This window comes from Boleophthalmus pectinirostris, unplaced genomic scaffold (genome assembly GCF_026225935.1).
Source record: "Boleophthalmus pectinirostris isolate CB_2022bp ecotype Guang Dong unplaced genomic scaffold, ASM2622593v1 HiC_scaffold_5, whole genome shotgun sequence".
In the NCBI taxonomy this organism is placed as follows: Eukaryota; Metazoa; Chordata; class Actinopteri; order Gobiiformes; family Gobiidae; genus Boleophthalmus; species Boleophthalmus pectinirostris.
In genome coordinates this window covers 13,452,162-13,464,366 of record NW_026571404.1, presented here as the reverse complement: position 1 = coordinate 13,464,366, position 12,205 = coordinate 13,452,162, and the positions used below count along the sequence as shown (strand labels likewise).

The following is a 12,205-nucleotide window of genomic DNA, read 5'->3' as shown; positions in this document are numbered from 1 at the left end:
TGAATTATTGTACTATTCTATTATTTGGTTGATTTCAGTCACAGGTTTATTCTGACATTATTCCACAGACAGTCATATTTAACATACACAAACCGAAAAGGTGTAGGCTAAAGCTTGAGCTTATTAGGTCTACTCTTTTTTTCCTTTATCAGAGCATCATTTTGAACCAGTTCATATTCATAAATACAGCAAGAGGAAACAAACAAATCAGTAACAGTACAACAAAGTACTAGCACAAACTAAGCATCATAATTCATGTATCTGCCCAGAGTTAAACATTTAAACTTCTTTATAAAATGGAAGAGAGTGGTGCACAGTTTTAGGTTTTCTGTACAGTTGTTCCAGAGCTCTACTCCTTTAACAAATGTACAAAATTTCATAATGTTTGTTCTGATTTTCTTTTTGATAAACGTGGCCGTACCTCTGAGCTCATATTGGCTCTTTCGGATTTGGAACATATTCTGTAATGATTTTGACAAGAGATGATTTTCAAAGTGTAAAGGTCACCTAAACTGTAAAATTTCAGAGTTTGAAGGTTTATAAATAATGCATTGGTTGATTCATTGTAAACTGATAATGTGATTGCTCTTATTGCCTTTTTTGCAAGATAACGACTGGATTTGTATTATGTATTGCCCCAAATCTCAATACAGCAGGTAATGTAGGGCATTACCAGCGAGTTGTATGTAGTAAAAAGAGTTTTTTTTAATCTAAGATAAATCAATATTTGTAATTATTTTGCATTAAGTGAACTATGGAAAAGTTTTTAAATCATATGATATAAAAATATTATGTGACAATAAACATGAATTTGTTTAAAACTAAAAATAAAAACTTGACAGAATAAATAGCGTATTGTGTAAATAAGAATTATGAAAGTAAATTTTGGCTGGCATTGAGTCACCTCATTCATTCACATATGTACACTGAGTGACAAATGTGCATAGTGCAGGATAAAAGAACTAAAACCCCATAAGATAAAATCACAAAAATACTGCTGTGCAGAGACATTAGTGGCATCTGCTTGCCCGTTCAAGAAGGGCATATTTTTTTCTAGGGGTGAGAAATCTCTTGCTGTCAGTAAATGGGACGGCCCACAGCGGGAAAATATCACAGTTTCAACAATACTTTATTGTTCACTACAATGTAAGCATTGAAGATTAACCAGATTATACACTCATTTCAATGCAATACCAGGAAGGCTGAACAAAACCACATCTTTCCTATTGCCAACTCATGAAAAGATTTAATCACTGTTTACGCACATGTAACTTCATTTCCCAGTCATTGCGATTTTTTTGTACCACTGTCCATCCTCTGGCTCCTTGTGTGCTCTGAGGATTGCTGCACGATTTATGAAAACAATGTAATTCATATTTTTTGGACACATGTTGAGATTAGAATTATAATTAAAGTTTTTATAATATGATTCTGTTCACATTCACGTCAATATAAACACAACTACTAACACAACTTGAGCTATTTTTTTATTTGAGGTCATTTCAATTAAATCTACAGTCCAAATGCCAAATAAAAGTTAAGATATGGTGACTGAAGGTTTCTAAAGAGTATTTACAAATTAACTGTATTGTTGATCAAAATCAGAAATTGTTTATTGTTTATTATTTAATAATAATGCAGCCGTTTTTGTCACAATGTTTTTAAGTAATGGTATCAGCCCTAATAGTAACGTTTTAAAGTTAAGGATTTCAATGATTGTGAATAATTATTAAAGGTCCTATATTACGCAAAATTGACGATTGTGTTTTGTTTCATTCACACATGTTTGAGTAACACTTTATTATTAGTCTGTCTACATCTCCACAGCTCAAAATGCTCTGTTCCAACTTGTGATGTCATGAAGCAGTAGTTTTCAAGTCAAGTTTAGTAGAAATGGTCAGTTCCAGTGCTGAAATCATCCAAATGATTCTAGTGAAGATGTGTGGAGTTTAAAAACACAGTGGATTACTTCCTTTACTGCCACAGATCATCACAAGGTGGAACACAATTATCTTAACACTGAAATTTGACTTACAAATGTTACTGTATATTTTAATATGCATGAAGGATAAGCTTCACCAAAGGGTCCAGAAGCAGAAATGAACAGTATGTGTATGAAAGGAGATATGAGGATCCTGGTTTGAACTGCCCCCTGAGCTTCAATGCTGCTCAGCCTGTTTGAATAACATACAGGTTAGTCCAGACCAGCCGGGTGGGAAACAGCCAAGTCTCTCAGCTCACAACATTTACATGGACTCCACAAAGACTCCACAATGTAAAAGCAGTTCAGCTGAACTTCGAATTACTTTAATTGTACATAGCCCTGGCACGATAACACATTTTGCAAAACACTGCTGAAGAAAATATAGACAATAAACAATATTCAAACTCATGCAAAAAAAAAGCCCTATAAAGTAGAATTACACCCAAAAAACAACTTAGTAATGAGTTTGTAACTATACTGTTAGAGGTTTTTTGTTCAATCCTATGCAACTCAAATCTGATCATAGTAGCCAACAGAAAAAGAACTACAAGTTTCCCCATTAGTACTACGTAAATATTGAACTAAAATTATAGTTCCATCTAACAAGTATTGAACGATAAGTAATTATATAGTAATTATCATGACAAGCCTAGATATACAATACATTTGCCTCGTCTGTTAGTTGAGCTGAAAGATCATAACAAAATTAGACTATACTCTAATAGTGTTTAGAAAAATTAAGATTCAGTACAAAACTAGTCCAGGAGCAAATTTACATTTGATAGAAGACAGAATTAAGACAATAATCAAATGCATTTCAGAACATGTTTTAGAAGTGTAAGCAACATGGATAATTTTAGAAAACAAGGTATTTTGTCATTTGCAGTATACTTTGACATAATTGACAAGTATAATTAACCACAAGAAAATTAAATTACATTTTAGTCTTAAAATCATCACCTTAGTACTGAAATTGATGTTGAGTATTGAGCCTTTCCTAGTATCAAATGTGAGTTTGAAATGTTTATATTCCTTTGATATCAGTTTGCCCCAGGGCAGCCGTGGCTACAGTTGTGGTGGTTTGATTGAATGCACTGTAAAGTGCTTTGAATGTATTATTGCATTATTATTAACACTTGTTTGAAGATTATTGATACTTTGCAGGTGATATCATCAACATTCCCTGATGTGATGCTAACTGGAAGCACTGCTTTCTTTTAACAAAATCTGACCAGAAAGGCTGACTTGGTCGGTTACAACAGGTGAGATGATTTGGCGCTTAAACCAGTCTGTCACTAGCTAGTTTTTCAGCTCTTTTTCAGTTAGTCATTTGTACCTTTTTTGTTGAAAATCAAACCTCAAATCCTAAACAGGACCATGAACGCTCGTATTGATCACACATCACTACTGAAAATGTGTTATTTAAATCCATTTTGTATTTTTTCTGGAGTTTGCAGACTATATTAAAACATTTTTGGTAGCTTTTGCCAATGTGTGAATTACGTCATCATGGTAACTACTAAACAATAGAGATTCACGTACAACACCCTAAGTGTTATGTCACTGCAAAATATCAGTTGTAGCTTTGGGGATTTCCTATTGTGATAATTCAAATTAAAATTGTCTTTAGTGAATGAATCCCACAGCCATAGTTCAGGTTCAAAGTCGTGATTATAATTACCACACATCAGGGGTGAAATTATGACACAGGAGATTATCAGAGCAAAGTCAAGTCTGAGGTGATAACAAGCGCATCTAGGGCCAAGCATTAGGTCCACATTATTCTCATTTACAAGTTGGTTTTCATGATTCAGCGTATCCTTTTGTAGGAATTGTATTTAAGGTTCCTATATTACAAAAAATTGACTCTTTTGAGTTTTAAGCCATATTAGAACAGAGTTTGAGAGAAGAACTCAGCGGAAATATGCAGGGTTTGTGTGTTAAACATGTGTGAATGAAGCAATACACAACTCCAGGTATGTTTATGATGTGGAAATAACATTATAACCTAATCAGAAAATAGCCTAATATGGGCTCTTTAAAGGAACAACCATTTATTTGCTTCTAATATCAAGAAAATTTTATTCAAACTTGAGGATGAGGTGACCAAGAGGAAAAAAGATCTGGTTACTAATTTCAACTTCCAATTCAGTTATTAACTATATATTAAAGTAATAGCTCTCTTCTTATGAATATTTCTAAGCTACTCTTCCCCATTTGAGTCTAACCCAGGAAAACTTACACCAAAAGGGACACAAAGGCCGCCATAGCCCCATTGTTCGGGTCTTTGTGAAGCAGTGGACGCCCAGTGCTTCTGCTCCTCAACATTTGGCTGTAGTTTTTGTAAGGAGACCTATTGTTAACAGCAGGGGTTACGTTCACATGGAAATCTACTGGGCGTGATTGGGCTCTCTGGGGAAACATCAAAACACATGGGCTGGCAAACAAAACATTACCTCTCCTAAGACTATTATAATACAGCCACAACGATGTCAGATCAATAACACAATATATTAAATTATTATTAATAGGATTGGCAAAAGTATTGAAAATCAGATACTAATCAATACTAAAACAAGTTTCGAAACTAGATACTGATTTGAGCAAGTATTGATACTAAAAATGTCACATTCATTGGACACAAATGAACCTTTCCTGAATAACTTGAGAACCATCTTCTTGATTCTTATACTTGTTTTGATACAGCATAGATACACATAGACTAGAACAGGGGTGGGCAAACTACGGCCTGGGGGCCGTATGCGGCCCTTTAAACCTTTTAATCCAGCCCGCCGAACTGGAATAAATTACAATAATAAACCTTGTTGATGTTTTATTTGTCATGCATTTCCAGCGTTTCCCAGTAGATGGCGCACTATATATACATTGAGTTTCGGCGTATTATGTTGGTCGCAATGCTTTATTTTTTTAAAAGTGTTCTTACAGGAGTTATTCAGACCATGAGTGAAGTAGTTGGTGCTTAAGATATAAGACTGTACTGCTTCCAGTTTGAGTTGGTAAAAATCAATCAATAAAACCTGTGATCTGTAAGTTGTATTAGTTAATATGTAAAACATTTTGGAATCAGGTTTATACTGCACTCACAGGTGTGTATCTGTGGTTGAATGGTGTGAGCTTTGTTATTAAGCTGTTATCAGTCATATTTGAAAACAGTGAAGTCATGATATACATTCACTCGTGGTGTGCAGTGGAACAGGTCTCAACAGTTTTATGTGTTTTGAATCTTTCACAGTAGTGATGAAACGTGTAGCGCATCTGAAATCTTAGGTAAATGTGAATAAGAATGTAATGAATCTGAGCTCTTAACACGTTATGTCCTGTCTTCTGTCTGGCCCTTCAGTCAAATTTTAGGACCCTATGTGGCCCGCGAGCCAGAAAGTTTGCCCACCCCTGGACTAGAATATGCCCATGGACCACTATGGAACATGCCTGGAAGACTGAGCGAATACACAGATATAATTCTCATGGCAATATAGAAGAAATTTTACAATTTAATGTTGAAAATCATAATCTATTGTCTAAAGAGAGTGATTTTTTTTTTTATCATCATGGTATCTGAATTGGTATTAGGTATCAAATCTATTCCCTAGTATCAAAAAACCACAAGTTCTTTTAAAAAAGGGTTTTTGAATCCATTGTTGTATTGAAATTGTCAAAGTATAAAACTAGTTTATCAGGGTTGCAAGAATAATTGTGATCAAATTGAAACCCAATTTGAATTTAATCGTTGACAAATGTTGGGATTCATGATTGCACTACATTACAACACAAATCTGCATTGACAATATTTATTTTGCCAGCATTTGTCTTAATCTTGGACAGAACTGATAGTTTGCAGCTGAAATCATCAACATTCTCTGGGAGTGTGATGCTAACTGTAGGCTCTGCTCTGTCTGAAGCGCTGTGACTCAAGATGTTACTTTAATCTGATTTTTGTTTTACCATAATCTGGTGAGAATAAATTGACAGGGATACAACAGGTGAGGTGGTTTGTGTGTGTAAATTTAGTCACTTTGAGTTGCTGAAAATCAAACACCTAAACAGGACCATGAACACTTGTGGAAATGTGTTATTCAGTTTTCAGACACTTTCACTTTTTCAGTAGTTATTGCTATGTGTGCAATGCATTGTGTCTCCAACCCACCATACACATACAGACAGAACACCCCCATTGTGATGTCACAGCAAAGTATCAATAGATTTGTGAATGTTGTGATGCCATCTGAAACCCAGTGATAATGAAATGAAACATTTAGCAATACCTTCTTCCCCATATAACTTTTTAGACCTAGTAACACTTCTCCAATGCTACAAGACTATACTAAAGTATAACCTGAGGACATGTTTTTAATAGGAAAACTAAACATCAGTTAGGAATAAACACATAATTGTAATTATACTAACTGTAACTATTCTAACTACATCGCTAATGTCAACTCTTAATGCATTATTCAACCAGGACCAGCAATTCTTATTACCAAACCGGGTACATGGAGGACAACAGTAGCTACAAGTGTCAACAGAAAACCTTGTGTAGAGTCTTTTGTGTGAAAACTTGTACCAGATTAAAGTATGAATTGTGTCATTTTCTCCTATCACAGAAAGGGTTGTACAGTAAATATGTGCATTGCAAAATGGGCAAAGTTAACATATGTTTAAAAATAAGAAGAAATTATCATAAGAAGAAACTAAAAAGACTTCCAACTAAAATGTATATCCTGTATATTTCTTTTATTCCATATATATTTGTCTGTCAGCGGTGTTTATAAAAAATATAATTTATGCAATAGAAAATACCCCCCCCATCCCCACACTTATAAATATCATTTGTTTACCATCCTGCAGATTTAAGCCATTTTGAGAGCCACAATGACTTTAAACTCATTAAACAATAAGATTTAATACACTAAGATAGATAAGACATTTTGTACGAGGAAAAAGCTTGATTTTAGAGTGTGAGGCTGCAGTGTACAGCACTGATGTCCTTGTTTACAGTCTAAGAGGTCAGGTGTCAATATACAAAATAAAGCAAAGAAATTACACACAAAAACTCTTGTTGAAAAAGAAGCAATTTAGTCAAATAAATCAATAATTACTTCAACGATCTGGTTAAGAGCATCCTTTCTTGGCCAAAGTAATAGTTGAGTCCCTGGCTCACTTTGGAGGTGATAAACAAGTGTAGGACGCTTATTGTGAAACCCCATGTTTTTGACGCGTCGGTAAAAAACATTAAAAATAAAGTTAAGTAAAACGATACGTACCCAGTAATCCATGATGAGGCCGTAGATTCACAGCGAAGTCCCTGTTTGTGGCACAGACCGGTGGATAAAGTGAACTGAAGTAGCTCCCAGTTCTGGCCACTCTGCTGAGAGGAAGTGCCCGAAACCACACTGCGCATGAGCAAAAGGGCAACGTTCAAAAACAAGACAAAATCGTACACTCGCTTTTAAAATACAAATAACACAATATATTTAATTTATTTCACCAATTGAATATTTCAACAATAAATCCGGTCGCGGGTAGAGACGAAGAAAATTGATGCATGGTGAATGAATGGTTGAAACTAATCTTGCGACCATGGCACAAAGTACGTATGGGCTAATCTCTTTTCTTTCGGTGGTCCGTAAACGCATCGCTGTTGAATGCGTGCGTGAACTACGCCACGGTGTGTCCGGCTTTTAGAACTACAATCAAAAACAACAAAAACACTATTGGTGTAGGCAGCGAAAAAATTTAAATATAAATCTAGCCTGTCTATTTCGTGAATGTGTTACCATGCTAATTGTTGACTGAAGACTTTAACTAAGGCTTTTTGATTTAAATTTGACGTAGAGTACGTCTGATGACGTAGTGACGTCATTTGTATTCAAGTCAAAAGCCCAATAAGCAGAGCCTTTCTTCGCCGGGTGCGGTGGCGCGCGCCTGTAATCCAAGCTACCGGGAGGCTGAGGCTGGCGGATCGTTTGAGCTCAGGAGCTCTGAGCTGCAGCGGACTATGTCGATCGGGTGTCCGCACTAAGTTCGGTATCGATATGGTGCTCCTGGGGGAGCCCGGGACCACCAGGTCGTCTAAGGAGGGGTGCACCGGCCCAGGTCGGAAACGGAGCAGGTCAAAGCCCCCGTGCCGCTCAGTAGTGGGATCGCGCCTGTGAATAGACGCTGTAGTGCAGCCTGAGTAATACAGCGGGACCCAGTCTTTTCCTCTTTATTTCACAAAACACAAACAATTAACACATGACACCTTTTAATGTTGTTTTGCCTGTGTTTTCCGGTGAACAGTGGGACTTTATTGGTCCCTTACTGCCTTCTACTGGACCATTGGACATTTCTCCTGGTGCTGCCTAAAAATAATAGTAATATCTCTGATATGTCCTATTTATTGCTGGTTATTTCTGAGTCATGTGCTATGTGACTTTCCATAAATGAATATAAACTCAAACAAAAAGCGCAACAACAAGTGCTGTCTCCTTTTGTCCAGTAGGAGGGAGCATAGGACAGACCAAACTCCACTCTTCAGCAGTAATAGACTGACGAAGGCACAGGATCAGTCACAACATCTGCACAAATAACATAAAAACCTGTAAAGTGTTTAGTGTTTGAAGTCCATGAAATAAAGAGGAAAGTGAAAAGACTGGGTCCTGCCGTTACTCAGGCTGCGCTATTTTTATTATATTATTATTTTTAACTAATTTAATTCATTCAATAACAAAGTTGTAAAAAATAGTATACAAAAGTCACATTTTGCCATATACCAGGGGTTTTACATACATTCAAATATTTAGTAGTTTGTACATACAGTAATTGTTTCCATGCCCCTTTTGTTAGTGGAGCTACCTAAAAGTTCAATATGAGAAAGAGTGTCAGAGTGTTTTTTGATTGCTATATTTATACTTGTGCAGGTAGAATTTTTGAAGATGTCCAGAACAATGTGGAGTATGAGCAGATCCAAAAAAAAAAAAGTCTGAAGAGTCTCTGGAGAGTTTTATTTAATCATATAGTGATTAGCAGGATAATATTTACTCACAGTTTTAAAAGAAATCTTTTTGTGTGTTTGTTATTAAATATTTGTAGCAAATTGCCCAAACTAATATCTCAGTATCACAAAATTATTACAATACAATACTACATGTAGGACAGTAATAAGTATAAGTGTAAGTAGTAGTAGTAGTACTTGTAGTACTTGTAGTACTAGTATAAGTAATAAGTAATAATAATTCTCTGGAATAGTTTGCCAATGTTTTTGTTAGAGTTTTTGTGTCAAGTGGATTTTCTCAGTTTCAGTGTCTGTGGGACTAGCTCGAGAGGCCGGGGTGAGTGTAGATGTGCACTTTGGAATGACATTATGCTGGTATGGGATCAAAAATCATAGCATATTGTTTTGGTGTAATTAGAATTGTATAAAAACTTAAAAATTCAGAGTCATACTCAGTCACTGTTAAAAAGCTGTACCACGAAGATTATCCGTTTCTCTATCCAGATGGGAAAAAAATTATGATTTATTTTTATTAAAAATATTTCCGGTGTTCAATATTATTTACTCATGGGGTTAAAATATATTAGGAATTGTGCTAAAAGAACTTACATGCAAGTTTGTCAACACTGTAATTACAACTTAATATGAAATTTAAGCCACCAAACCTAGAGAAAATGTAGTGAGGAATAAAGATCCAAATTGAGACAGGATTTTTAAGAAGATTTACCCAAATAAATTTTGAAAGTATTGGTCAAAGTAGTGAAGTCTAAGATATTAATATGTGCATCATGTTCATAGTAATTCATCACTACAGTGTTCTTGATATAATGTGTTCTGTTTTTCCACAGAAACATTAGATCTGAATCAAAACAGGGAAAACAATAGGTATAGCCATTATGATAACTGGTGTGAGCTCAAGATGCAAGAGTATTATTTTTTTCCTTATGCTGGAACATTGGCCAATTCAGTTGAAAACTGAACTGTGGAGTTTTCCATTTTCTTCTTGTAATCAGCATCAAACTCCTCATTTTGAGCCACAGTGAAATAGTTTTTCCAGTCTCCAACCTTTCCTGCCAAACAGAAACACATTGCATTATTTTCCTAACTGTCATTATATGATATGATATTTTACTATAAGCTTACCCTTTCTCAATATGTCTAGTTTAAGTCCTTGAATTATTGTACAGCCGACAGTTGGATTTTCTTTCATTTCATCAAACTGCACTTTGGCTTTGATTATGGCCTTTTCCTCAGAGGAACGAATTAAACCAAGGAAGCTGCAAAGTCGATCAATTTCTCGTTTTGTGTCCTGAAACAAAACACAACTAAATCAAAGGCTCCTACTGCATTTGTGTCTGCCTTTAAGTCAGAATAAATACCTTCACCATATCTTCATAAAAGACAAAATGCAGGTTGGAGTAGGTCTCTTTTTTCTTCCACCAGTTGTTAATGTGGTCGTACCAAGATCCATGCATCGCTGCATCAGGAAAACATACTGTAAGTCACAGTCTTTATGAGTAATTGATTAGTGCTCACATACTCTTGCCCTCTAGAAATCTCTGGAAGAAGCTGCTCCATTCTCCTGGCTCTGGGTGGAATAAGATCATCTGGTCGAAGTGGTAAAAAGAAACCATCACGTCCTTCGGGTTACGAGCCACATACACAATCTGCACAAATAAAACAACACCCAATTCAATGAATAATGGTCATATTCATTTTTCTAGTCACACTGAGAAAATGTTACAGCAGAGTGAGCCCTAAAACACAGTTGTCACCAATGAAAACTTTAGATGTCCTCATTATGTAGTGCACATCTTTAGTGCTTCTTTTGAAATTGTACAAATATTGTATAGACTAAGCTTAAGATGGTTTGTTTTCTTTGATATGAATACATTTTACATTTCTGTTGTCCAGATTCAGAGACAGAGACTTGAATGAAAAAGTGTGACTGTGCCCTGGTCTCCCCTACATGTGAGCTTCATGCACTGTATAGTGGAGCTGTGGGCTTCAAATCATCTGTGGATTATTTCACATATTGAACCAGGTGCCCTTTCAGTGCTTTGTTCCTTGTACACCTGTTTAAGAATAATCTGTTTATTTTATTCATGTTGAATGCACAAGTACCTTGCAGTTCTTCTCCCAAAAAGACTTTGGCACAAACTGAACAGGGAGGTGAGTCTTGAGGAGTCGAGGAGATGTGAGCGAAGAGTTTGCATGTTGGACTCCGGTGTAGACGGTCCCTGATCAGACAACACATGTTATATTGTGATTGACAGAAGGTTAGACCTTTTAAGAGCTGTCCGTTTACCATCTTTCAGTGGAACGCTTATCTCTAAATGAGGAATCTTTCTAAATATGTGAGAGGAAGGTAGGTTTTCTTGACGTATTCCAGAACACAGCAAATCAATTATGTAACTCATCCAGATTTGTCCTACAAAACAAAAGGGACACTTAAATATGAACTTAACAATATTGTTTTTCTTAGAGACAAACCTGATTTGGGAAAGCTTGCTATCAATATGTCATCTGGCTTTGCCTGGAAATTCTGAAGATTGTCCCAGTTGTCTGTGTAATAATTATTCAACCAGATGCCATGGAACTCAAACAGTTCATTTCGTGAAAACCGCTCAGGATTCCTGCAAACAGAACAGTGCAAATAATGAATTATGCACCAATACTGTGCACAGTCACAATCCCTGTTTTGGTCCTCATTTCAGAATAGATTACTATGAATTTTAAAATTAAACAGACAGAAAATAATTTCTGAATGGAAACAAAAACATTAAGACTTACCTCATTATGAAAGAACTGATTTAGACTCGTTTTATCTCTGTCTCAGTGGCAAACCGTGTCCTCAGAACATAGGCTTTCAGCTGCTCACAAAGTGACTTCACACAGCCTCAGGGCTGGCAGCTGTGGCACTGTGTCCGTTTGGGTAAAAAATAAGTTGTTGGACTTGTTGTTGCATCTTTATCTATTCCCCTACACCTTAAAAAAAAGTTGGGTTATTTTGATGACCCAACTGCTAGGTCAAACAGTGTTAGGTCACAGGTGAGACGTGAGACCCAGCCTGTTGGGTTAGGGGGAAAGGGGGCATGGCTTCCACAACTGCCCAGAGAGAAAACATCTTTTAAAAGGTATTTAACATGTTTTATGTTTTTATTTTATTACTAAGACTTAATTTATAACTTTCTACAACTTTCCACAACTGACTATTCTACAATAGT

At 35.9% G+C, this 12,205-nt stretch overlaps 2 protein-coding genes across 2 annotated transcripts in view; both read right to left on the bottom strand.

Annotated features, from left to right (window-relative positions):
- The window catches only part of sgpl1 (sphingosine-1-phosphate lyase 1), a 30,176-nt gene extending 22,788 nt beyond the window's left edge, over positions 1 to 7,388 (bottom strand). Inside the window, 1 exon segment of the mRNA XM_020927055.2 lies at positions 7,267 to 7,388. Coding sequence (XP_020782714.1) covers positions 7,267 to 7,278 — 12 coding nt within the window. The 5' untranslated portion in view covers positions 7,279 to 7,388.
- Positions 7,389 to 9,920: 2,532 nt separating this feature from the next.
- On the bottom strand, positions 9,921 to 11,776 carry LOC110162352 (cytosolic sulfotransferase 1-like). The gene is made up of 8 exons (XM_055162951.1): positions 11,772 to 11,776; positions 11,472 to 11,674; positions 11,287 to 11,409; positions 11,103 to 11,218; positions 10,519 to 10,645; positions 10,358 to 10,455; positions 10,122 to 10,287; positions 9,921 to 10,048 (listed from the first exon to the last, which is right to left on the bottom strand). Exons 1-8 carry the CDS (start codon positions 11,774 to 11,776, stop codon positions 9,921 to 9,923), a joined length of 966 nt encoding a protein of 321 aa, XP_055018926.1.
- Positions 11,777 to 12,205: the final 429 nt, after the last annotated feature.